The sequence below is a fragment of the Rhinolophus sinicus genome, linkage group LG05, assembly GCF_036562045.2.
Source record: "Rhinolophus sinicus isolate RSC01 linkage group LG05, ASM3656204v1, whole genome shotgun sequence".
In the NCBI taxonomy this organism is placed as follows: Eukaryota; Metazoa; Chordata; class Mammalia; order Chiroptera; family Rhinolophidae; genus Rhinolophus; species Rhinolophus sinicus.
In genome coordinates, this window is record NC_133755.1 from 159,634,745 (window position 1) to 159,662,512 (window position 27,768).

At 39.0% G+C, this 27,768-nt stretch overlaps 1 protein-coding gene across 2 annotated transcripts in view; it reads right to left on the bottom strand.

The window, feature by feature from the left end:
- MAP3K5 (mitogen-activated protein kinase kinase kinase 5) overlaps nt 1–19,266 on the bottom strand; it is a 180,894-nt gene extending 161,628 nt beyond the window's left edge. The window contains exons 1-2 of one of the 2 annotated variants that reach the window (XM_074333624.1): nt 18,748–19,225; nt 17,828–18,497 (exon numbers count right to left, since the gene is read on the bottom strand). In XM_074333624.1, coding sequence (XP_074189725.1) covers nt 17,828–18,497; nt 18,748–18,843 — 766 coding nt within the window. In that variant the 5' untranslated portion in view covers nt 18,844–19,225. Of the gene's footprint in view, nt 1–17,827 lie in introns of both variants that reach the window. The other variant, XM_019732726.2, reaches the window with a different exon arrangement.
- Nucleotides 19,267–27,768: the final 8,502 nt, after the last annotated feature.

Below are 27,768 nucleotides of genomic sequence, written 5' to 3' on the forward strand. Positions count from 1 at the left end.
AATATCTAGATTGGGCAAATTTATGGAGACAGAAAGCAGAACAGTAGTTGCTTGGAGCTGGGGGAGGGAGATAAGGGGAGTGACCACGAAGGGATACAGAATTCATAGTTGAGCTGATGAAAATGTTCTCGAATTAAACACTGGTGATGGCTGCACACACTGTGAATCTATTAAAATCCACTGAATTATATATTTTAAAAGAGTGAACTTACGGTATATGAGTTACACCTCAATTTGAAAAACAGATTTAAAAAACCAGAAAGAGATATACAGAAGCGGGAGGAGGTAATAGTAAATAGAACAACAAATAGTGAGGAAATAGAAGAATAAGACCACCACCTGAGGATTCTGTGAGCAGGGCCCATGTCACAGATATTAATACTTTCTATCCCCAATGTCTGGCACATGATACAGACCCAACCAATGTTTTTTGAATGACTGTGTTTATGTATGAATGAATGAATGTATGAATGAATGTATGAATGAATGAATGAATGAATGAATGAATGAGGAAAGCAGGGAGGTGTAAAGCAGGCAGCTCCTACATACATAAGTAGCTCCTAAGCATATCACTGTGCTACACTAAACATAACTAAATGACTGTTACAAGTTTTCCTCTTCCCCCAAGGAAAGGGGAGGCCATCTGGGGGGTATCTTCCCCCACCACACACACACAAGGAATGGGCTGGGGGAATTTGGTAAAAGGAGAAGCTCAGCCCCCCCCCAACAGAATTATATTACAATTTTACAATACAGTACAGTAACTGATGTTTATATAACAACACTAGCAAAGTAGAAAAGCTTGAGGTATCTTCTGTATGATCCTTATTAGGGAGGGAGACCATTTGTACAAGTAACTGACATAGTTCAAACCATGCCATGAACAAATAGTAAGTGCTAGTTAAAGAAATGTTATGTTTTATAAATTTTACATAGCTCACAAGTTGGTTCCTTTTATCATAGTATCAGAATATGGTAACATTAACTTTTCTTACATCATACAACAAAATAAATTCCAGAAGAAAACACAAATTAGTAATTCTCAGATCTGCATATGAAGCAAGAATCTGCACTTAAAAGCAATACAATTCACAAATGATAAAAGTTTTGACTAATAAAAATGTGTCAAAAATTAACATAAAATGTTAATAAACATCAAACTCAAGAAATAATGTAATACATTTAGAAAAATAAAGGACTGATATTAATATGTATACAATTCATGATTATTTTAAAGGAATCTAGAGAAGGCTTCTGGTTTTGAAAACTGGGTGCCATTTAATGAAACGTTAGGAACCAGAGAAAGGCACGAATTTCGGCATGGAAATGACTTTGAGGTGCCTGTGTGCCAGCAAGCATGTGTGGAGTGTGCAGCAGCTGGTTAAACCTACAGATCTGGACATCTGAGCTAGAAAGACATCCTGGAGAGACATCTGACCCCAAAAAGGGCATCCTGTTCATTTCACAGGAACGAAAGGAATGAAACCTAGCTGATGATCCCCCATTGCTGCTAGAAAACTGTGCAACTAAACCTTTCTACCCGAATCCTTTTATTATAATTACCCTGATTATAACTACCACCAAAGATGATTCTGGACTATCTCGACAACCCAATATTTAAAAAGATGTTCCTGGGAAAATGCTCTTTCAGAAAATTCAAGTTTCACCCTGAGAACTGATTTTTAAAATAGAATTTCAAATGGTTTGGTTCTATAATGGTCTCCTATTACTTAAATAAAAAGAATAAAAATAAAAAAAAGGGGAGACAGGTAGGTTCTGGTCCTTATTAAAGTCACCCTTAGATACACCAAATGTTTCTAAGGCAAAGGTGTTTTGTTCCTGCCCTCTCCTACCTACTCTGTTAAGTGGGGCATATGAAACTTTAGCCACTACTATGTTTTCTGTATGCAGCGGGTTCAAAAGATAAGGCTGAAGGGAGCTGATTCCAGATAAGCCAGTAAAACAATATTAACTATTCAGATAAGATTTTTTGGGGGGTTGGGGGGGTTGAGGGGTTTCCTTCTTTTGGACAGACAATGAATACAAATGAGTGAGCATGTATACCAGTGAGAGTACCTTCAACTTAATCCAGGGTTTATTTCAGCAATCTAGTCAGAAAGCCTAAAATGCAATCAAAATTTTGAAAAAATGTGCTCCCTCTGTACGTTTACAAAGTGAGATGCTCACTAAGCAAAAATATGTCTTTTTAAAACTGAACCATTGGTTGCAAATGGTAATATATTCTTCTTTATGGCTGCATAATATTCCATTGTATAAAGGTACCACAGTCTCTTAATCCAGTCGTCTATCGATGAGCATTTCAGTTGTTTCCATGTCTTGGCTATTGTGTATAGTGCTGCAACAATATGGATGGACCTAGAGAACATTATGCTAAGTGAAATAAGTCAGACAGAGAAAGACAAATACCATACGATCTCACTTACATGTGGAATCTAAAGAAAAGAATAAATGAATGAACTAATAAGAAACAGTCTCAGAGACATAGAGGAAAAATTGTGGTTGCTAGATGGGAGGGGGAGGGATAAGGGGGAAGGTGAGGGGATTAGAAAGCACAATCGGTAACCACAAGATTACCACGGGGATACAAAAATCAATTTGGGGAATGTAATTAATAATGTTGTAAAGATTTTGTAGGGTATCCGATGGACACTTATTAGGGAAACTGCCTCATGGATGATGTAGATGCCTGATCACTGCACTGTACACCTGAAGCTGAAGCTGAACAATAATGAATGTCAACTACAAGTTTATATATATATATATATATATATATATATATATATATATATACTTTTTTTTTTTTTTTTTACAAGAAGCGGAGTACAGCATTAGGAATAGAGGAATAGAGACAGTGGAAATGTAATGGCTGTTTGCGATGTCAGAGGGGTAGTGGATGGGGAGAGGAAGGTTGTCACTGTGTGAGGGATATAAATGATAAATATCTAACTAGTACATTGTTTTGTACACCTGAAACTAATAAAAAAAAATAAAAAACAACAAAGAATCTAATTTAAAAAAAAAGAATTATTTTTACTTATAAGTGGCCAGTATTATAAGCAATGAAGTGTTTTAAGTGGCTGAGAAAATACTAAAAGCATGTTTGGTCCCAGTTCTTATTCCTTAGGTTTCAAAAGCCTGTGAAATTCGACACTGGAGATAGGTGAATGAAAAAATTATCTAGCCAGAGTAATCCCTTTCCTTAGTGAACACTTTCACTTCCTGAAAAAGCCCTACACTTCTGCACACTGAGTTCAACCAAAAAAGGACCCTCAATTTATGCTGTAGCACTGTGAATTCAAATTGATCTGAGTTACTGAACCTCAAAAGAAAAAGCAATTCTATCTTAGCCAATTCCAATTACTAAGAAAACAAGGGCATTTACAAAGGGTGATGCTCCAAAAGTTCTTTCTGGAAGAAAGTGGTTGGGAATTTGTTCTCCCCTCTCCCACAGAAACGATACTAAATAACACGTGAGTCCACAGAGGCTTACTGATCTTACCCCGTCTCTAAGGCATAAATCCTGGCAGGAGCAGGCAAGGTGCCTTATCCGGGGAGCAGGAGCGGAGTGTGCTGCTCCTGTGACTGCCTTCTCTTTCTGTTTCTCTCACCAGCACATTTCTTTATATAATACTCTTTGTTATATGCCTCCTGATGTTCACCAGCAATTACTCAAGACACTACCCGGGGACAGCTGCCACCACCTGCTTTCTTGAAACCGCTCTGGCCATTAGCAGGGACTGTCCAATCTCCAAGTCCAGTTATTTGTCTGAAACTTCCAACTGTACTGACCTTCTGACAAGTCCTCTTTAGGTGGCTTTCAGCTAACTCACTCTCTCTCCCTCTCTCTGAACTTTCCCTATCCCCTGTCCTACCTCCTGACCACTTCCCTTTCTCACTACTTGATGCATACTTCTGTCCATCTTTAAATGCTGGTGTTTTCTCGGTTCCATCATAGGCTTTCTTTTGATTCTCTTTTCCAATGGGGAGACTTATTTATTCTTATAATTTACAATGGCTAGCATATAAGTGCTTTCACTATTATCCCTCAAAACCCAATGTGGTGATCATTTTGTAATGTATACAAATATCGACTCATTATGTTGTACACCTGAGACTAATATAATGGTATATGACAATTATACCTCATAAAAAATAAATTCAAACGTCATCTCCTGTCCAAAGCCTTAACCACCCTCCTCCACACTCCTTTCTTCCCCAGAAGAATCCTGTCATTTGTTTTCTCGAAGCACAAACATATAAACCTCCCATATAACAGTCAGCACAACCTACCATATGTTTATAGGCTGCTCTGTACCAGACTGTGAGTCCCTCAGGGGAAGGGTGGATGTCATTGAAGTTTATTCTATGAGCATCATTAAGTGTGATCTACAGGTCAAGCATACATACGGAGACCTGGGGGATGTCAAGATCCATGCAATGTGATCTTTCCCATCTAGGAGCTTACCTCACACTTAAGCAGGAAAGACAGACATCAAAACCAATAACTGAAATACCAGGAGGAGAAAGTGCCATACTCACACATTCACGTCCATCAACATCCATCAAGGGCCTATTACGTGCCAAGCACGAAATGAGATACTAGAGATACAGGATAAACAAGATGGACAAGGAAAAGAGACATGGAATTACAGTGTAATGATCCTTTAAAGTACCTGAAACTGCTCCTTCTATGTCAGACCTTTCTAATAAAGGATTTCTCAAGCTACAACATTGGACTTGACTTTTTCAGTTGTTCCTTCTTAATCACGTCACAGATTATGCAGCAAGATTTATGGAGCAAGAGTTTTTCCTTTTTTTATATCCCCCCCAAAGAATCAAGTATGCACTGAAAAAAATGAATCTTAAATCAAGACTTATTTAATAGCTTTTAAAGGATTATTTTAAGAGGTAATAGATAAGTAAAAGAAGTAACTAACATAAACATGCAATAAAAAAATTACACAGATCTTAAAGAGAGAATAAAAATAGAAAGACAAATACTTCCATGGTTATTCTTAGTTTAAATGAAAAGGAATGCTAAGCGTAAGCTTATAAATAACTATGCAATATGGTAGATTCAGGAAGGAATTTCGAGGTGACAACATATTGGGTACATATTGTGGCTCAAAGGCTGAACAATACTGTCTTCTGTGGCTGAAGGGGACAATTACAAGTCTTGAAAAGGTAATAGTCATAGACTAACTATAAAGTCATCAGAAACTTATAACCCAGTCCAAGTTGTAAATTGAGCTTTCAGCAGGTAGACCAGATAACTGGAAACTGAAAGCAGATTAGGGCCTTGGATCTTCCAATCATAGCTTATTTTTCATTTAATGTTCTCAGAAAACCTTCTCAAATTAAATGTGGCTTATCCTCTGGCACAGAGCTCTGTTTAGGTAACATGCTCTTACGCTCCTAACAAATCAAAAAACAACAAGCCCAAAAAAGTAGAATTTAAAAATAGAAAAAGTATGGTTGCTTCATACATAAGCCTCTGCAAACTTATTTCAATGTCTAATAATATTTTCAGAGAAAAGTACAAACCTACTGAATAGCAGTGGTCTGGGAAAATTAAGGCACAGCAACATATATAAGCCATAATATAGTTTTGCTTCAAAATTCCGAAGTCACAACACAGTGGCTACAGCTTTTATGTGAACAACTCACTTGCTTCTGGGACCATTTGTGGGTGGAGTCTGGCCCTTCTTGGACTATTCCAGATTAAAAATAAATAAAAATAGGGAATGAGAAGAAGCTACAATCCAAGCTAATCAAAAGACTATCCATCAAGAAGAATGCCCACTCTATATTTAACAAGATGAAACCTGCTTCTTTAATATAACCTAACTAAATGCAGAGTCCTGAGCTCCGTGAAGTTTGGAAATTGTGAGGCAGCCCTTTTTTATTACTTATCTACATTTCACCAAAGATTAAAAACATGTGTCTTAACAATGGAGGCAAACCAGGGAGGTACATCAATATCTTAAATTTGGTTTCAAGTATAAAGAGATTTGGCTGAAATAGAAGTGTCACTCATATGATATCAAGGTTTTTATCTTCTCAAAGATTTCATAAATGGGCATCAAATGAGCCTTAGGTAATGACAGTTATAAATGTAATCATAAAACTCTATGAAGGTTACTTAATCTCAGTTACCTACAAATTCTTGCTGGGAGCTAGCTACCGTTTTAGTACCTTCTGTTTTCCTAAACAAAGAATAAAAAACAGAGGAGTCTGTCTGAACTTTTAAATTTCCCGTAAATCCAGGCAAGCCATTCCCTGTCAGTAATGAACACTGATGAATATTTACACATGTTAGCAGCTTTTAAATGCTCCTGTAATTTGCCTTCTTAATTAGTATGTCAGTGTGACATAAATTAATCAAAATTAACACCTATGACACAGGTGTGCCACTCTTTTGAATATATGCTAAAAGGACTAGTAAACACTAACAAAACACTCCTAGAAATTAAATGTGAAGTCAAATACACAATTGACTATGGAAAGATTTCATAACGCTGACAACTCTTAGTTTCAGACTTTGGAAACAAATATAAGGCAAATCTGCAGGTCGACACTCATTCTAATAAACACAGCAGGATCAGCCCTTGGGTAACTCAGTCATGTGTCATATTTAATGATTAAATGATTTTTCTACACTACTGATTTTATAAGGGAAAGAACAGTCTAGGACTCTGTTAAGAGTTTAGGCCAGCACTTCCTTTCCAATTTCATTTAAGATTTACTGCCAAGTATAGTTTAAGCACATAAAATATTGGCAGCATTAAGTTGCTTGGCAAGAAAAGTCAAGCCAACTATTCCTGTCATAATTCACGTGCAAGCTACAACATTATTCTCTAATTTCACTAGGTCAGGCCAAGCAATTTATACCCCAACTATGCTTTGCAACTAATAATACACACACACACACACACACACACACACACACACAGTTTTAAAGCCAGATTCCTTGACCTTCTAGATTGTTTGCAAACCCTTTCTTATTCTGATAATATATAAACAGTAAACACAAGACCAGCATGCATTTTTTTTGAAACTGACCAGAAGTATTTTGAAAAACTAAAAGCTTACTGTCCAGATATGAATGTCTGAGTATTTACTGGAATCAACCAAAACTAGTTTCCCAAGGCCAAATGCTAAAAATCCAGGAATTGTCTTGGTAGAGCTAATGTAGATCAACTGTATGTATGTGACCCAAAAATAATTAGACATATTATGGAAACTATAATTCATAAATGTTGTTTAGAATCTTCCAAGTTAGCTCAGAGTTCAACTTTAGTCATATTTTTATGTATACCATCATATAGATATGGTTCTGCATCTACAATGTATCCAAGTACCATTTAGATTCCATTATCTAAATGGAATTTTGCTTGTTTACTATTCTCATTCTGGCCCAGCCATTCCATAACTAGGGATTCAGGTTGGCTATCTGCTGTCAACCAAGAACCGTACACTCCAGCAATCAGCAACATAATTATGGCAACATAAGCAGGCAAGCAACATAATTATGGACTCTAGGCCTAAAGGATATAAATTGAAATTGTGTTGTTGGCATATTTCAATTATCTAAAACAGCCTAGATTTTTTTTCACAAACTGAAGAGCATTTACATACAGCTCAAATTCTACTACTAGAAAAACAATATATAAGAAAAACGTTTCCAAGTCTCAGGTAATAACTCCATTTGCTTCCATAAAAGTCAATATAAAAATAATTATTCATTAAAGAATTATAATACCCCCTTGGAAGACAATTTAATGAGATCTTTTCAATATTTATAAAAGATCTTAAAGGATTTTAATAAAGTCTGGGAATTGATTTAAATAATTTTCAATATGATATTGGTTTCATATGAAAATAAAGTGGGGCGCCTAACGCTCCCGGTGTATGCATGTAGTTTATCGGTGTATGAGATTTTTATTTTCAATGCATGTTCACCTCTATTCTAGCAGGAATAAATGTCCTCAAGCATACAGGTCAATGAAATCACGCACATTATAAAGTCCTTAAAAAAAATTCCCTTGGATTCTTTTACTCATTCACTACTTAAAGCATTACCTGGTAGGCTCCCAATAATTATTTACTAAATTATTGAACTCAATGGGTAGACTGTAAGATCATAAAAGGCAGAAATTGCACTCTGTTAACTTAATTTTGTGCAGACCTTAGAAAGAAATATTCTATATAGTCAACAAATGTTGACTGATAAGACTGTAACCATGGTTACAGTATTAATAATAATGTTTTCAAATAGAAAATGTATTTCTGGGAGATAGGAGCACATACTTATACATGAACAGACTCTGGAATCAGTCTTAGGTTCAAAAGTTATAGCCATGTGACTGGGAAAGTTGATAACTCTTACAGGCTCTCAGTTACTCCATGTGTAAAACTGACCTACTGAGGCTATCTGCCTCATAAAGCTGTTTTAAAGATTGAATAAAATCAGGCATGTACAGCAATTGGTACAGCACCATGTATAGTAATACATGTTGCTCATTTGGGTATTCTGCCTTAAATTACAAGACCAAAGTAATATATTTGTCATGTGGAATTTTACAGAAATTTACCAGCCCTCTAAAATATTATAAAGATTTTTTTCTTCAACAAATAAACCTATTTGGAGCAGTCTAGACAACTGAAATTCCCACTAGTAATGATCATGATTTCCTAGTACAAAAATGAAGCTGGGTTTGTGGACACTGCAGGTACCCCACCGGCATATTTCAGACTTGATTCTGACCGAGCCACTCTCTGGGAACTATCTGATTTTAAACAGATGTACACCTAGGTTCTGGTGCAAAACCTAGGTGACAGACACCCTACTATCCAATTTGTACCTGTTTCCTGACCTGAAACAACTATAATTAGGATACCTGGCTAAAACAAGGTATTCTGGGACCCTCTCAGGGCGATCACAGCTTCCGATGGCAGAGTGGCTGAGAAAAGAAAACAGGCCTTTAATAAATCAGTTTGGGTAAGAGCACTTGAGAAAAACACAGGCATAGAGCCTGCAGAGAAGGATCAACTGTGAAGAAAAGTTTTCAAAGACTTGGAAATGGGCAAAAGAGAGTAGTGGGTATCCTTTCAGTGGAGGACTAGGCTTTGTGTGGTGCACTTTCTGGGAACTACCTGATTTTCAAGGATGTGCACCTTTGATTGTCCTTCTATTAATAGGAACACTTTACAATGCTGTTGGGACAAACGTTAAGTTGTGAAAACTGAGAACAATGAAAACAATTTTTGTCCACAGCAATACAAATGAACATTGTTTAGTAGAGATACATTGATTTCTGCCCTGTAGAAAAGATACCTCCAACATCTATATTTACAGAATTGCCTTACTGACATTAGTTAGTTTTACATCTATTAGCAAATTTATTTCAGCATCCCTGATTGTGTGTGTGTGAGTGTATTATATCTGCTCTTCAAATTCTCCTTTGAATGGCTTTTAATATCTTATTGGTTTTCCCAATAAATAAGAGTTGATTAAATTAAATGTTTGACATTTGTAGAGAGCCATTTGAGATGTTTGAAAATTATAATTTAGCACTGCTGATGAAATAAGCACTTTCCCTGGAAGGAAATTTGGTGTGGTAGAAAGGCAATTTTGATTTTGTCCAGAATAATTTATTATTCTAATAATTAAATATTATAATAATAATTTATTTCTCTAAAAGAGAAAGAGAAGTGAAACAGTGTCAAAAATTTTAACAGCTATTATATTTAGGTAGTGAATGCATTAATGCTATATACTATTTTATGTACTTTATGACTGAAATGCTTCATATCTTAAATTTTTTTTAATGGCTTTTTTTAAAAAAAGAATTAGTTGGGCCGGGAAAATGGGGAGCTCCTCCTGACTCCTTCCTTAGCATCCCTTTTCCCATGGAAACAGATATGTGGTATGAGCTTCCATTCTCCCGCAGATTAATGCCTGCTTCTCTTCGGCTGTTCTCCACTGCATCTACGGAAGAGGCAGGGAACTGAAGTACTGGGAATATACTCTGACATGAGGGGAAGGCAAAGCAGACTCACGAGGAAAGGAAAGGAAATATCTCTAGGCTGTGTTGTCAACCCAGCTCTCTGGCTCACTCCAGAGAAAGGCTTAGTCTGTCGTGTGGCAGTCCATCTCACTACCATGCCCAGAAAATAGCCTAAGACTTGTCTGGAGAAAGCCCGATTTATAGCTCCAGGCCAAGCAACTGGCAACCAGGACTCAGCCTGGGCTGTAGGCTCCTCCGTTGGTATTGACAGAAAAATGACAAAGTCCGGTTTTTGATGGATAACTTTACAAGCCTGTTAACAAGAAATCAGTGAAATTCATTAGCAAGAGGGCACCAGAACCTAAGTGTCATGACCATGACTTTTTCTCATAATAACGCTACATGGACCTAGATGTCACAACTGCTCCTCTTGAACAGCGTATGTGCTTCAAAATTTTTTCACCGCGGGGGGAAAAGTGTGGTGTAGTAGGGAAAACACCTGAATTAGTTGGAAGTCAGAAGACCTGAGCTGGATTCCTACTCAACCATTTGATTAATTCTGGCCAACTCACATCCCCTGTCCACAGAGGAGTTTCCTCACCTGTCAAATATAGATAATTACACTGCCACATCTACTTATTGTATGGAGGTAATAAGATGATCAAAAGAGTACTACACTGCACAGAACAACATACATTTATGTTATTCTCATCTAGCCACATAAAATCACCTGCACCCCAGTTTGACCAAACTATAAATTGGGAAATACCTAGCTGTAGGTAAAAGCCATGGCCCTTGGAGAGCAGGAATCCCACCCCTGTTCCTGGCTGCCTCGGGTTTAAGAGAGATTTGTCACAACAAACATATTAGGAAACTTGAATGTGACATTAAGGAGTAGTTTGACACGCAAACACCTGGGATTACTTATTCTCCTTAAATAATTTTTAAATAAGAAATAGGAGGGGTAACCAAGATTTTTGAAGGAGGACAAATTCTCTGGCTTAAGCACGTACTTGGTTTTATATGGCTTGGAGTCAATGAACAGACAGCCTGACATTCACTAGGGCAGCTTTCCCCATGTTTCTGTTTCTTAAGAGTTCTTAGAAGAGACTAAAAGTGTTGGAAAATACTGATATAATTGGTCACAACCATTTTTAGAGATTTGCTGTACAAAGGAATATAACTTCCTTCCTGTATGAATCATATACCGAAGGCAATTGCGCTCTTCATTGTTGATTACCTACTGTAACAGAAAAGGTTTGCTTTTTATGGAATGTTTACTCTTACCCTGTACAATTTCTGTGGCATTTAAGTAACACAGATCTGCTCTGCTATGATTTTCAGTAGGAGATGCTGTTAACACTAATATTTTCTCTCCTAAGAAAATTACCACAGTGTAGCCTGGGTTATATATCTTTCATGTTTCCTTTCATGTTACCACACACACACTACAAAATAAAACTCATAAAATGTAAGCACTCACTTCAAAATTTTTTTGGATTAGACACAACTTTGAAACTCAGCTTTATCTCATACCCTTTGTCCTTCTCCAATAATCTGGCACATATTTTGATCAACATCTTTAGTCGGCATCTCCAGTCAGAGAGGAAAGCCAGTATATTAAAACAACTTAGGAAGCCAAGGTATTAAAATCAGCAGTGGGTTTTTAAATAATTAATAATTGTTTTTCTTTCCTTTTTTCTTTCTTTCATGCCACTAATAAGATTTGCAAAATTAATTTCACTCCCTGAAAATAAGGGTCACTTTCTTAAAGACAGCCAGTTTCCCCACTTACCTATACCCAAATTATGGGACAGCAAAGCTGTTTTTGACATACCTTTTCCAAGGCTGTGGGTTTCTGGTTTCTTCCTGATATCCACATAGCTGTGGGTTTCTGCAACTGTCCACTCCCACCTCACTTACCACATTCTCAACTCTCATCTTGCCCCATGTGGAGTAGGGTGGTGTTTGAAGCAACCATGTGGGACAACTTACTTGGAAAGCAAACACAGTTGCTAACTGTTAGAGAGATTGGCACACTCACTGGCCTTTGTGCTTGTCAATCTCACAAAGAAGCTGTGAACCAACTTTGTCCTGCCAACCAGAAACAAGAACTGAATGAGCCTCTAATCAGGTCTCCAAAAGAGGACGCAAGGACAGTCCCTATAAACACCAGAGAGGGAGTGACCTGTAGCAGAGAATTCCCAGAAGGCTGGTACCACCAAGGCCACAGGTGAGACAAGACCATGCTAGAAGCAGAACCAACTTCAACGACCAACTGATAAATGTCTTACGCAGAACACACGTGAACGTGTTGAGGAAAGAAACCAGGATCCCAGGATCCTGGGAAGCAAGGCCAGTCATGACAATCTGTAGTTGATTATTTAGCATAAGAAACAGGTGCTTTACAAACAAATTTACTTTGGGCTTTGGAATTTTCTCTTTAGTTTTACTTTTTTCCAATTTTCTAGTAAAGCTCTGTCTGGAAAATTATAATTTTGCCTCCAAGAAAGCAAAAGGACGAACAGTGCTTTGGGTTCATAGGGGGTGGGCAGCAGCTGCCCCAATGGCATGCCAGCAAAAAGTCAAAAGGCCAGAGAAAAACCACATGTGAGGCACCATTGGGATATATTTTTTAATCCCTTCCTAACCAGACTTTTTCCTTATTAGTTTGTCCATGTTTGTTCTTTTGATACTTTTGCTAAGGCTTGTTTCTTCCTTGCAGAAACAATGACTGAATGGTGGGAAGGGGCAGGAAGGTGGTTTACATCAGAGGTTCTCAAACACTGCTCCGTTGATTGGCACGATAAAGTCTTCATTCATCCATGGTGAAATGGGAAAGAAAATAATGAATTTTCCATACATTTACTGTATGCAAAATACTATTCTTTATTCTAAGGTTATGCCTTCCCTAATATAATGCTGCTTTTTTTTTTTTTTTTTTTTTTAAGAAATTATGGTAGTAGATGGCTGGTTGTCAACTTAATAGGAAAAATAAAATGTCGAAAACACATGTCAGTCTTTCAATTTTTTTTTTTTTTAACTGGCTCATGGGAACCACTATTTAGGAAATACTGACTTTGCTCTCCCTCTCAAAGTATATGAGACCTAATGTATAAAAGTCTCACTGAACTTAGAAGCAGAAAATGCATAAATGAGCTTGAAGACTTTCAAGAACTTCCTAGTCTCAGTTAGACAGGAGACAAAGGTTATGTTTGTTTTGTTTGTTTTTTTAACACATAAGATTGTAATTCCTAAGAAGCTGTGCTGGGAGCAATGGAACCAAGGCCCAGAAAGTTCAGATGCCTCTCCAGTGACATGGCCTAAGTGGGTGACTTTCATCACAAGCCCAAAGACAGTGGGACCGTAATATAGACTAAAATATAACAGCTAAGTTCTTAAAATTACAACCAACACGGGTTTCTTCCCTGTTACCCACTGTTGCTACCGGGTAAAAAGCCAAGTAAGATTGCAATCTGCAGTGAGCCTGGCTAAGCAAAAGGCCCAGGCGTATGTAAATGGCAGGGAAAGGGGAAGCTGGCAGCTGACCGAATCCTGTGCCCACTGAGAGGGAGAGAGGTGGCCTTGAACTGACCAATGTCCCTGGGTCTTAACATCTGCAGGAAGTCAAGGGCCATAAACAGCTGGCTAGGAGTAGAAAGTAGAAAGAGGAGAAAGTGTTAATGGATTCCCTGTTGGCATGGCTTCCTCCTTCTGAGTATCCTTCTTCTCCCCTGCCCAGCCTCCCTCCTCTTCCTCTAGACTCCCAACCCTTCCCTTGTCCCCAGCCTCATCACAGCCCCTCCTCTCATCACCACTGATCCAAAGTTATGTTCCTACATCTGGCCGAGACGCTACCAGAAGCTAGATGAAAGCAAAAGTTACTGATTCTAAACACAAGGACAAGTGGATTCAAAGTCCCAGGTTTCAGGAACATAATTTTCCCGAATGTTTAAAATGGTGGATGGGTTTCACACTTCAAATACACTGAGTTATTCACACGGCTTCTTCTAGGTGAGTCCCGGAATCTAACCACCATCTAGAATACTGTTTCTAAGGCAAAGTGTGCTGCTGGTTCCAATCAGCAACCTTAAATCATTTAACCTGAGTGAACAAATATAACCTTTACGGTTCAGTTTTCTCATGAGCAAAACGGGGGAATAAAGTCTATTTATTTAGGGTACACCTCACAGAACTGACGTTTATAAAAAGAAAAAATCTGAGACCCTGTCAGGTGGGGGTGTGACTACCCAAACGCAGCAGCTCTGGAGCACTAACATCTGTACCACTGACACCTCTCAGCTTTTACAGAGATTTACTGCCTACAACGCAGGGGGCTGGAAATGTTAGCTTGGCATTTGCCATCTGAGTGATATCGTCTTGTACATATAAACATGATGTATTTCCATAAAAGCTTTGATAGAACATTAGTTTCCCCTCAGAACAGGAATGAAAGAGAGAGTGACAAGTACAGTTAAAGAACAAACTAGATGACAGTTAATAATAACCGAACAGGGAAAATCAGGGAAAACTTTTAACTGTAATCTATTCTTTAAAAAGATGCCAGTACACATAGACAGGGGAAGCGTATAAAAATGCAACCAAGCTTTAAGTTCTTATCCATTCCATTAAATTGAGCTATTTGAACACCAACATTCCTTTTAAACATTGAGGCCCTCATCAAGTTGCCCTTGCTTACTGGTCCATCTCAGTTCAGGTGTCACCTTTGAATCTGCCCCACCCACCAGTCTGATTCTAAAATCTGTTTCCTGGGCACCCAAGGCATTCTGTATGGACCCTCTTGCTATAGCCAGACTTTCAAAGAGCCCTCCCACCAACTCTGAACTTCTGGGGCCAGGAACATGGCATATATAAATGTATGGACTGAAATGATTCATTTTACATTAATAATGTTATCATTTTAAAGTATAGAATTTGAAAGCTGCAGGGAATCTGAGAAACCAATGATTCCAACCCTCCACTCTTTTCTGAGATTTTAAATGACTTGCTTCCAATCAGAGAACCAAGGACCAGAATCCAGATCTTGAAACTCTTGTTCCAGTGCTCTCTGCGCCAGCATACCATGCTGCCTTGCCTTTGCAAACTCACAGGATTACATGAGGGAATCTTAGAAATTCAGTTCAATTTCCCCCTCCACTTCCATCCCTGGTCAGTTTTACAAGCCTTTGGAGGAGATGAAGGGCCTTGCTCACAATTACATGGTTCAGAACAGAGCCAGGATGAAAACTCAGATCTAAGTGGAGAGGTAGTGCTCTTTTCACTATGTCATAATGATTCCACTTTCTAGGGGAGCGGGGTGAACGTACAGCAAAGGTCAGCATGGCCCAGGCTCCAAAATCCTGCCAGGCCTGTTTTCGTACAGCTTACAAACTAAGAATGGTTTTTATGTTTTTAAATGGTTGGGGGAAAAAATTCTAAAAATATTTTGTGAATTATATGAAATTCTAATTTCAGTGTCCACTAATAAAGTTTTATTGGACTACAGCCAAGATCTTTTGTTTAGATACTGTTTATGGCTGCTCTCCTGTAACAACCACAGAATTGAATAGTTGTAAGAAAGACCTCCTGCAGAGTCTAAAATATTTACCATCTGGCCCTTGACAAAAAAATTTGCAGAATCCTGATGGAGGAGGAGCAAGTGCTGTCGTAGAAATCAGAAGAGAAGTTCTACTACCATTAAACTCAGCAGCCTCTACTACCATAAACACTCAGGTTAGGGAAACAAAGGGTTTGGACAAAACCGATACCCATCTGCATCGTGGCACATTTTGAAGCTGAATGAGAAGGTTCAGAGTTCACGTCACTCACATAGGCAGGGGTTAAACTAGGACCTGTGCAGGATGATGGAAGCAGTGGAATGGGACAGAGCTGGCCTACAAACACTGGTCTTCCTAGAACAAGTTCTCCCCACTATTGCACACTGCCCCAAAATGGCTCACAAAGTCCCTGTCAATCCTCTGTCACATAATTCCAAGATAGAGAGCTTCTCTTGACTCTCAGAGAAAATCAGGCTCAACTAAATGGAGGCAGCAAGCATGACCTTTTAGAGTCAGAAGTGGATTCCCAGCACCGACCAATTACTACCTGAGTCCTGGGACCAATTCTGGATCCCTTGGTCTTCTCACCTAAGAAAGACAGTAAGTAGGTACTTCCTTCACCAGTGTGGAGGATTAAATGAGATACAGTTTGGATGTCCAGTCCTTTCTAATCTTTCTCCCTTTCTTGGGGACACTATTTGGAGAATAAACAGTAAGTGAGCCTTAACAGAAGACTTTCAAATCAGCTTAGAGTTTAAGATATTTTCACAGAGCCCTATCAGTGGAGTAAAAATACACTATTTGGCTGGGTGTTTCCTTCACACATGTTTCAGTTCTTCGAAGCTTCCTCCTAATTATGATCCAAAAGTAAGAGTGCGCTCATTTTTAGAAAAGTTATGTTTATGCCATTTTTTAGCAAGCCACCCAAAGAACCAAGCTACAATATATTATACTAATGTTCAGTTATGAAGACCAAGACTGTAAAAAATACCAGAACCAGAAAGTCCTAGTTTATTTAGTCTGGCTTCCTTAACATGAAGTTCTTGTTCTTAAAATACTCAGCTTTGACTGAATTCCAAAACTGACATAAGCCTACTTTAGGTGTTCTGAAAAGACTGAAGAGAAGGAGACCTGAAAACAAGTTTAGAATATAAGACCTTTTACGTGATCACAAATGCAAGAGCCTTATTGTTTGAAACCACCATTAAATCAAATTTTCTGCCCACACTTATAAAAATAAGTACGCATATATGTTCAATATTGGTTATACAGGGTGCTAATGGTTAGTTTCAATAACATTATTATTTCTAACATTTGCTAACAGATAGCTAATCGCTTCAGTCACTGGAACTACAACACTTTCTGAAATCTGTGATAGGTTAAAATACATTTTTTTCATGGATCATGCTAGCAATCACGTTAATGACCAATTTAGTCTTAGCTGTCAAGAAAGCCTACTAGCATTTTAAACAATGTTAAATTATACACTTTCCAGCGCATCATGGCATATGGGGTAATGAAAAACAGACCCTGGTTCTTTCACTGAAATCCTAACAAAGATACCACACAAGTTTAGTGTAAGTTATAAGGTTATTACTTTTGGAAGTAATTACTTAAAAGTTCAAATTGATAAGAAATGGGAAATTCAAGCCACTACACTTAAGGCAACATGAGGTGGGACGATCATGACATGACATGCAAATTCATACAGACACACTACATGCATGCAGCTGGCTGTGTGGCATAAGTTACGGTTTCTGTACTCACAAAACTATACAGAAAAAAAGGCCCCCCCCCCAAATAAAAATGAAAACCATCACCTCAGTCACAGGTAGGTATAGAAGGAAAATATGGGCCAAATCTAACACAAGAGAAACCAAGACACTGAATGAAGGGCTGATTGGGGCCAGTATCTCGCACTGCTGAGGAACAAAAGTTCTGAATGAGGACCACACGGACCCCAGGGCTCCAGCGCGGGTGGGTGGGTGGGTGAGTCAGTCCGTCTCTGGCACAAATACACACAGGCTTTTGCACCAGCACCCACGCTCTCCCAAGAGCGGCGAGCGCCAGCAGCAGTCGCGCAGCGCTGCTCTCTGTCTCTAAGGTGGGGCAAGAAGTAAATAAGTAGGAAGCACTCCTGCTGCCCAGAAAATTATTTTTCTCCTGCCCAGAAAAACATATTTTTAACCCCTGCAACGGCCAGGGACAGAGGAGGATGGGAAAGGGTTACACACGCACCTGCATTGTAAAAACGGTCCAGCACCGTGGTCTCCCCAAAGTCCAGTTTACCAAAATGCAGGGTCTCCAGCGTGGCGCCCACCGTTTCGCACGCCTCCCGCAGGCTCTGCAGGGCCTCGCTCTCAGCCACCACCAGCTGCCCCTGGCTCGCTTCGTTGATCACATATGCCACTGTGGTCCGTCGGCTGCCTCCGCCACCAGAGTTGCCCCGGCACCGGGTGGCGCTGCTCCCGGAGGTGGCAGCGGGACACCCAGTGCCAGGGGCGGCGGCATTCTCCACGTTCCAGAAGCTGCCCGGTGGCGGCGGTGGTAGCTGGCTGTCCTCGCCCTCGGCTACCACTCCTCCCCTCCGGCAGCTGCCGCCCTCAGCGAAGGCACAGGGGCCCAAGGGGGCAAAAGGTGGCACGGAGAAAGTGATGCCCTCGCCTGCCTCCGTGCTCATCTCTCCCCGCCCGGCTGCAGCGGCGGCGGCGTCCCCAGACCAGTCGCACCGTCTGGCCAGCCACAGCTCGGGGCTGCTCCGCGCGCGCCGGGCTAAGCAGCTGCCATCGCGCGTCGCGCCTTCCGCGCCGCGCCGCCGCCTCTTCTCAGCCGCCCTCTCCCCCGAAGGGACGCCGCCGCCGGGCGGCGGCTCGCCCCTCCTCGGCGCCTCCGTGGCCGCGCCGCTCCGCTCGCCCGCTGCAGGGTGTAGAGTACAAGGGGTGGGGAAGCCGGGTTGAGCTGGAAGGGACAGCGCTTCCTTTTCTTGGCGGGCGAACAAGTCGCTCACAAACCTGCGCCGCGGTGCAGCTCAAGGGCGCCGCTCTTGGGGTGCGGTGCGCCCCGGCCACCAGGAGCGCGGCACCGGCTGCTTCCGTGCCAGGCGCTCTGGGAAGGGCCAGGAAGAGCGTTCTCTGGGTGGGGAGCTACCTGGCCAGCACCTTACGAGCTGGCACGCTCCCCCGGCTGCGTCCCGGAACAGCGGCAGCTGCAGCCGAAAGGATCCGCCTCGCTGCTCCACGGCAGTTCTCCTTCATCTGCTCTATTTCCTCTTCCTCCCCTGATCTCCTTTTTCTTCCGATCGCCGCGGCAGCTAGGTCCCGGCGCCAGCCTTGCAGCTGGAGTCTCAGCGCTCCTTGCAGCCGCTCACGCTGTGGGCCACCGGCTTCTTGCCGCCCACTCGTCGCTGCACCGAGAGTCAGGGCCCGCCCCAGGGGAGGGCGCTGCTGGGAATCTCCAGCCAGGACAAAACTGATCGCGCCCAGAGTGCTGTCCGGACCAAGGGTCTCTGCCGTCTCCAACCAGGCCCCCACCTAAGAACATCTGGAGTAGGCAGAAGCACGGAGCGCACGAGACAACAGTATGACGAAAAAAAAAAAAAATAGTCTCTCTAGCGAATGCTCGGGTCCTCTGAGCTAGCCTCGAGGCATTTACAGCGTTCACCGCCGCCACGGCGCCCTCCTCTGGTCCCTGCCTCCGCAGCGCAGTCTGGAACCGCCGCCTGCCCTGAAATGATTGGGACAGCGCCGGGAGGCCCGCGTTGCGCAAAGCGGGAGGATTTCAACCAGCGCTATGGAACTGGGGCCTAAATTGGGGAGGGTGTTTTATTCGTGACAATGGCGCTCCGGAATTGGCAGGCTAAATTTATCAGATGTGCGCCTATACTTTTCATTTAAAGTTTTCCAACAGCTGTACTATCATTAATGAGTAATTGATTAGCTTCAACTGCTGAGAAATTTAACATTCTCATTTAGGATCTTAACCTCCCCCCAGCACACACATATGCTACATACTTACTTGAGAAGATTAGATCTATACCAGATTCGGCAAATCATCAGCCGCCAGTTGAAAGAGGAAAATTAAGTGACTTCTTCTGTTTTTTTAAGTTGCACCACAGGCAGAAAAAATATGTGGATTGCTTAAGAGCATTCAAAAAGTATCTACTTATTTGGGGAGCAAAAATAGAGGTGTAAATTCTCAGAGAACTCCAGAATGCTATATCTTTAGGAAAACCAGTGAAAATTGCAAGAAAATAAAGTAGGCAGGTTTGGGGTTTCCCATCTCCAGGAACTGAGATTAATGAGTCCTATGAAAAAGATAGAAGAATAATTCAAATTACGTTCAAGCTTGGGTAAAAAAGGAAGGCTGAAACAGTTGAGTAGTAAAGACTTAAAATGAGGAAGAAAACAGTAATAAGAAAAAAAAAAACAAAAAACACCTAGTAGCTACACAACTGTATCCCCAAGGAAGCAAAGTAACATTAGCTTTTTCTAAAGGTTTGTAAACTGATAGAAATGAGTTTATAGTAAGGATACTTAATACTCTTCATATCAATTGGAATCCATGTTATCCACATGTGCTTTTGGACTTGATGTCATTAGAAAAGTATTTAGTGAATCAGTAACCGTACTGAAACAAAAACAAAAACAACGTTGATGGGCTACTAATATAATAGATATATAACGTTTAGTATTTCCAACGACTTGTCAAACCTCCAAACTCCTGCGGGAGTAGATGATCCTCTATCCCATCCTGACCCAAAAAAAATAAACACTGGAAATTCATTAGGATCAAGTCTGGAAAACTGAAATGCCTAAATTCTCAATAGCATTTTACATACAGATCTAAGGTTATATAAAGGTATTTTCTAAAAACCATAACTTTTTAGACCATTTCAGCTCTGCTTCCCTTCTAGATCTTTTCAGAGCCACCTTTTTATTTTTGCTTGCTTCAGTTTACTTTGAATTGATTTAATAATTTTAAAGATTTTATTGATTACTGGCACCCAAACCCCAATGCAATGCTGAAAGACTGTTTGTACATAGTTGGTCCTAAGGCTCTCTCACTACCTAAATCGCATGGTTTAGCTAATGAAACTTACATGGCATATTATCAGGTTGAATCATGAAATTTCCATTTTTATAACTGATAATCAAATATGCATACATTCAGATGGTTCAACTTACAACGCAAATGTGGGGCCTGTGTGTAAGCAGAGGAGATAGATGTGGTGCCAGTACCCAGACTGCCCTCAGCTTGCAAGGCTGGCCCAGGGTGCCCATCTGGAGAAATGAAAGCATTTTTCTAATTGGACCACCCAGAGGATGCGCATGTTTGCAACTTGTCTGGATCAAAGGAGCGATTTTTTCTAAAGGGCATCTCAGGTTTGTTCTCAAAGAAGCAAAATGGTGAATTTCAAGCTTGAAATGGGCAAGGATCTCCTAGCTAGCTAGCTTTTGTTTTATGTGACAAGTTTGCCTCTTTCTTTGTATCCTCAGATAAGTGGGAATACAATATACATAATTGTATTGTACTCTTAATTCTAAAAAGTATTTAAAGTTATGTACAAAACAAGGTGAATATAATTTTAAATTGTAAGAAATCAATCAGGAAGCCAGTAAAAGAGATATCAAGCACACATATAAATACATAATTCAATTAATTGCTAAACTTAGCTCTGTGTGTTTTGGCTGCTAAAATAAAAAGAAAACATGTAAGAGTACACATATTCATATGAAGAGTCAAGTCTTTTTCTGACATTAAATTCTATACTTTACTACATAGTATCTGATACAGAGGACATTGGGCAATACAATGCAATTGAAGATGGATTTGTTTGTAAAAATTATATATGTTAATTATATATTAATCATATTTATGTTTAATATTTTTAAAAGCCAAGAAGATAATATTAATTATTAACTCAAGGAAAGCATTTCAGAAGAATCTAAAATAATACAAATCAGATATAATACTATCTGGTTATATTGCTTTAATAAATGGAGGAACCAAAGGGATTATATTTCTTTGTTAGCTCACAAATTGACATTCTGCATCAGGGCAAAAAGGAACCCAAGGAAATAGAGAGGTAACATGTTGCTTAGATCCACAAATTGCAGGCTTCCCGAATCTTTTGACAAAGATTAAATAACAGTTGGTAAATGATAGAATTATAACATCATAAAGATTCTATGACGTCTTTATACATGAAAAAGGCATGGCAGCAGAATTGAAGTTTACTGATCAGAACTATATTCTCTGTCAGGGCCCATCCCTTTTCCATTTAGAGATGGGCTTTGGGATACTTTGAGAACACTTGCAGGTAGGGCAGAAAATTGTCCCAATAAAAAACTGGAGGAATATCAAGGAGAGATTTCCCCTTCTGATTATGACAGGTTAGGTAATTCTGATCAACCCTCTCACTGAAGAAGACTAAGAATGATGGACAAAATTTTAAAAATAATAATAATTAAAATAAAGGCATCAAAAAACTAATGAGATCATGTGAATCTATATGGCCAGATTCTGGAAGAGAGGGCAGGGATCCAGAGGGTGTGCCTACAGTCAGGGCTGCTTCTGGCCTGGCGATTTTTGTGGATCTGAATTAAGCAGCTGAGAGGCTAAACTGTTTTTTTTTGTTGTTGTTGCTTTTTGTGTTTTTTTTGTGTGTGTTTTTTTACAACACCTGGAAAGTCAAAAATAAGGATGAGATAACCTAGAAGTCAGGGTGAACTAGAAGTGAAATGACCTTTACCTGGATAGTAACCATGTCTCCAGACATTTGCGTAACCCGGGAAAAAGGCTCAAACCCTGAAATTGGATTAGGGTAATTCCAGGCATTTGGTAATCAAAATTCACTCCAGAGGAAGCTAACATCATCCTGGGCCATGAAGTATTTCTGTAAATATAAGATCTGTGAATGTAGGCAAACATGTGAATGGATGGTAGGGCAGGGGAGTAGGAGTAAGAATATGAATTCAAATCCTGACTTTGCCATCGGTTCCTGAGTTTTCCCAAATCCACTCTCCATTCATACCCCATAGTCTCTGCCTCATAGACTAATCTGTATGAACTAAATCAGTGAGCTCCCTTGCTTTCTGTTTACCAACTGGGGTTGGTCAATGGGGAGTCCAAGCAGGGGATCTGAGAGAGGAAGGATATTGGGACTCTAGGAGTGGCCTCAGGCTGGCTATGTTTCTCAACAGGAAGTCATTGCTCTTCTCAAGGTGGCAGATCCTACAGGACTTACTTTCTTTCAGAGTCTCCTAACTGTCCTTCACCTTGTTCTTTGGCACCTGGAAATGCTGACAGCTCTGAAGTTGCTAATCCCAAATTCCTGCACAATCCCTTGAAGCTTTCCTATACCCCTTCCATACCTTTGCCATTAGTCTTCTTTGTAAATAAAGCTACCTCAAACTATCCCGTTTCCTGTTGGGATTCTGATAACTACCAATGAGCTTTTAGAAATGAGAAGACTAATTTAACCTCTTTGGGCCCGTTTCTTCACCCATAAAATAAAGTGTGGGATTAGATTAATTTGAAAATCCTTTGAAGCTCTAATGTTCTGTGTTAAGTATTCAGTTGAGGTACCAGTTCTTATACTGAATTGAAATGCATAAATGAAAATGCCACTGGGTCACTGAATAGTAGATGAGGAAACTTTATAGAAATATTTCAGCTAATGCATATAAAATTCTGAGGTAGTTAGAATATCACCATTTTACAACTCTTAATGGATTTTGATACAGGTATGGGTTATTAATAGTCACCTACACCACTAAATGAGAGATAACCAGATATCATGTACATCCTGATAGAAAAAAACACCACTGATTATGAGATAGTCATACCCAAAACGGTTGGCATGACTCTCATCAAAGCCCTAGAATCCAAAGCTAAGATTCAACAACTAACTCCAGGAAATATAGAGGACCAAAACACTGATTAAAATACTCTGGAGATACTCTAAACTATGGGAAACTCTACAAGACAAATGGCTCATTTTCTTGCACAAGTAAGTCACTACCACCGTAACGGATGCTCAGTTCATTTTCTAGTAATAACATGGTCCAATATGTTTTAGAGCCATTTCCAGTTGAAAAAATGATAATAGTAAGTGCTGATTACCATGCTAACTGCTTTATAAACAGACCTCAACTCTCCCATCTTTATAAATGAGGAGCTTAGGGGGAAAAGGTTACCCAATGTCAGACAAGGAGTTAGTAACATGAGCAAGGTTCCAATCTAGAGTCTGTTATTATTCACTGCTCCTAAGTGTCATGAGGTGATAACCCTCTTGTCAGAAAGTATCCAACAGCCTGCGCTTTTGGTTCTGCGGGGAAGATACGAAGGTCGGACAATTAAGTTTGCAAACTTTCCACCATGTAAGCACGAACAGTCTATCTAATAGCTGCATGAAGTTTAAAAGAAGGGAGATGAGAAATTGAGAGAGTCTATTTGCCAAATTTGAAATTAAAATATCGTATCAAAAGGCCATTCTTACTTTTTATTCTGGAAGCTGTGTACAATGGCTGTGTTTCCAAACTTTTCCATTGGAAGCCAGGGAGAGTGAAGCCTTGGAGAATAATCTGAGGCTAAAGTCAACAAGGATGAATGTTCTTTGTGTTTGTTTGATGTCTCTGTTTTGTCTTGAAGCTTGCCATTTATTTCATAATTTATGCTAATTTGTTTTAACACAATATCATGTTTTGGATTTCTTAATCCTCCAAGAAAAATCTGTGCTCCTGGAAGATGAACCTGTTTTTGTTGTATATCCAGTTGCTTCAAATTCTCCCTCCACCCACTACAATAAACCCGTGTGGTGGTGGTTCTTAGCCATGGCTCAAGATTAGATTCATGTGAGAAGTTTTACACAAATAGGGACACCCCCTCAAGCCCCAACCCCAGAAATATTATTGAAATAAGTTTAAGGACATGGCTCCTTCAGGATGCCTATAAGATTTGATAAAGCAATTTTTTCATCTAGAGATCCTACTCTTAGCATTCTTTTCATCTTTAAGTGGTTTAATAAATGCTTTAAAATGGACAGAGTTACTGGAGTTCAACTACAGAAGTACTAGGATTTTCAGCACTTACACAGAAAGAAGTAAAATCTGAAGGTGAGTAAAATGATCCTCGTGAGGAAAGCATAGACGTAGGGCCTACTCTTCCTCTTGCAGAAGCCATAGAAGTGGATAATGACATCCCCCAACTTTTTAAGCATAAAAGCTTACCTTGAATTCTCTTATAATCCATTATTTTAAATGGATTAAAAACCCATTATTTTAAAATAATGCATCGCTTATGAAAGACTTAAAATATCAAGAATAAGTGATTTCATTGAATTAAGTATATGTTATATTGAATGACCCCTGTAAAAGCTATGATAGAATCCAATCTGTTAAAATATTTAGACAAAAAAACTTTTACCTGGGTTTTTCACCACAATTTTACCGTGCACCTTCTTCTTTTGAACCACCTTAATCCAAGAAATATTTAAGCCTATGTATACATGATAAAAGGGTTGAGGAAATGGTTGGATTAAAAGTAAAAAGAAAAACATGCGGCTATTTAAATGTAAATTAATTAAAAACAAAGAAAATTTAAAATTTAGTTTCTCAGTCACAACAGCCATATTTCATGTATTTGATGGTCATATGTGGTTAGTGGCTACTCTGTTGGATAATGCATAGAACATTTTCTTCATTGCAGAAAATTCTACCGGACAGTGCTGTTGCAGAAAGAAAGCTATCTGCCATAAAACTTCAAAGAATTTGTATTCATTCATTTAGTACTATTTTAAGCTTTAGGTGTTATACAATAAAGTATGATTCCAATTGAGCTCATTCCTATGTGGAGAGACAGACAAGTAAAGAGACTGAGCTGCAATAGAATATATACAGAAAGAGTGGGAGTCAGAGCTATACCAGTCCAGACAAGTGGGAAGAAATCCTAGGCCCATGCAAAAGCATGCAAAAATGTTAAAACATGAGATGATAAGGTGAATTCTAGAAAACTGCAAGTAGTTCAAGTACTAATATATGTAAAAGAGTAGTAGTAGTTGTAATAGTTTTATAGTAATAATAGTTTTATAGCAATGCCACCAGCACCACTACTACCACTCACTGCTACTCTTATTATTACTATAAAACGACTTCTCCGAGTACTACTACTTTGAGAGCGAACATCTGATATGGTAGTTGTTAAGAAAGAAGCTTGGAAACCAATGCTGAGGCCAGATTTTGAAGCATCCTGATGAAAGATAAGTGTAAATTCATCCTAAAAGAAAAGGAGACATTCAAGGATTTTCAGCAGAAGAATAATGTGATCCAATCTATATTTTAGAAAGAAAACTATGGCTGGTGTAGAAGTGAGGGCCTGTAGCTTAACCCTAAAGGAAGTTAATAGATTTTTGCCATATTCCAAGTGTGGCTGAAGGATGGAGCAATGTTCTCATATCTTAAGTCTCCTCAAGCTAGAATAATTTTTGATATGTTTCTTCTAAAATCACAACATTTTAATTTATCTTTCTGTCCCAATAAGTTAAAGCAATTTTAATACAGAGAGACAGTTCTCTTTATATTTTGTGAAAGGAAGACCAAGGTCTCAGCTATTTAATATTGCCCTGTGCTGCCCTATGCGTGTCCCACCCACATACACACCGTCTCCCAGACTGTCAAAGTGTTGCCTTCTTCTTCCCACACTTGGACTGAAATTTTTACTATTAATCATCCCTTTAATTTAGATAAACAAATTATGAAAAATATATATGTAGGGCCACGGCAAGAGTTTTTGTGTAAGCGACAGAAACCAACTCTGACTACTAAAACCAAAAAATAAAAAATGTTAAAGATATTGGGGCTCGCAACATTATTGTGAGACTGGAATCCATGTTCAGAAAAGGCAGAAAAACCAAGAGCTCATAAAGGTCAAGAGCTACAGCTGAGATCACCCCACAGGAACCTGTGACTTTGTCCCAAATAGACATCATAGTTATTTTCTTTGATGCTACAGTTGTTAAAAATGTAAGTCCTCAGAAACTACTAGTACTGGCTCATGAATACATAAGACAAATCAATGAGACAGGATAGAAAATCCAGAAATAGATCCAATTACATATGAAAATTCAATGTAAAATAAAAACAGCCTTTTAGATAATTGGAAAAGAAGAACTTATAAAACAGGGTGCTGGAACAACTACATAGCCATATGGAAATGATAAAATTGGATTCATTCCTCACACCACAGACCATGAAAAATTCCAAATGGATATGAGATTTAAGTTTAAAAAATAAAACTACATGAATACTCAATAAATATATGGATAAATTCTTTTCAACTTAGGAGCAAGGAAAACTTTCAGGACTACAACTCAAAATCCAAAACAAAAAAGAAAAAAATAGATAAATCTGATAACATTAAAAATAAAAAGTTATTACATGACAAAAGACATAAAAAGACTAGACAGACAAATAGCAAACTGGGGAAAATATATGCAACTGATATCACAGCTCATAAAATGAGTTTCTAAAAATAGAGAAGAAACCAAAAATCTTACAGAAAAATTAGCTGCAGAAAGCCATAGGCAATTAACATGGAAATATAGGCATATTTTACCCATATAAAAAGATGTTCAATCTCATTCATAATGATATAAATGAAAATGAAAATTACACTAGAATTCCACTTTTTATTTTCTATGTTGGCAAAAACCCAAAAGTTTGACAACACACTCTGTTGGTGAGGCTGTAAGAAAATAGGCACTCAACCATTTCTGGTGGAATAAAAAAATGATAAAATACCTGCAGAAGGAAACTTGGTAATATCTAGCAAAATTATGTATACATTTACCCTTTGACCCAGCAATTGCACGTCTAAAAATTTATAATAAGATACAGTGATAAAATTATGAAAGACATTTTGCAAGGCTGTTTATTTCAGTACCATTTACAATAGCAAAAGGTTGAAAATCACCCAAGTGTTCATCATTCAGGAACAGTTTAATAAACTATGATATAGCCATGAAATAGAGTACAATACAGCAACAAAAAGGAATGTTAACTATCTCTACACATAACCATTTATTCTAGTTTTCTAGTTATTTATACTAGGAGGATAATTTCGGATCCTATTTCTCTTTCATGGTTGGAATCAGAAATTGAAGTAACTATTTTTTTAAAGTA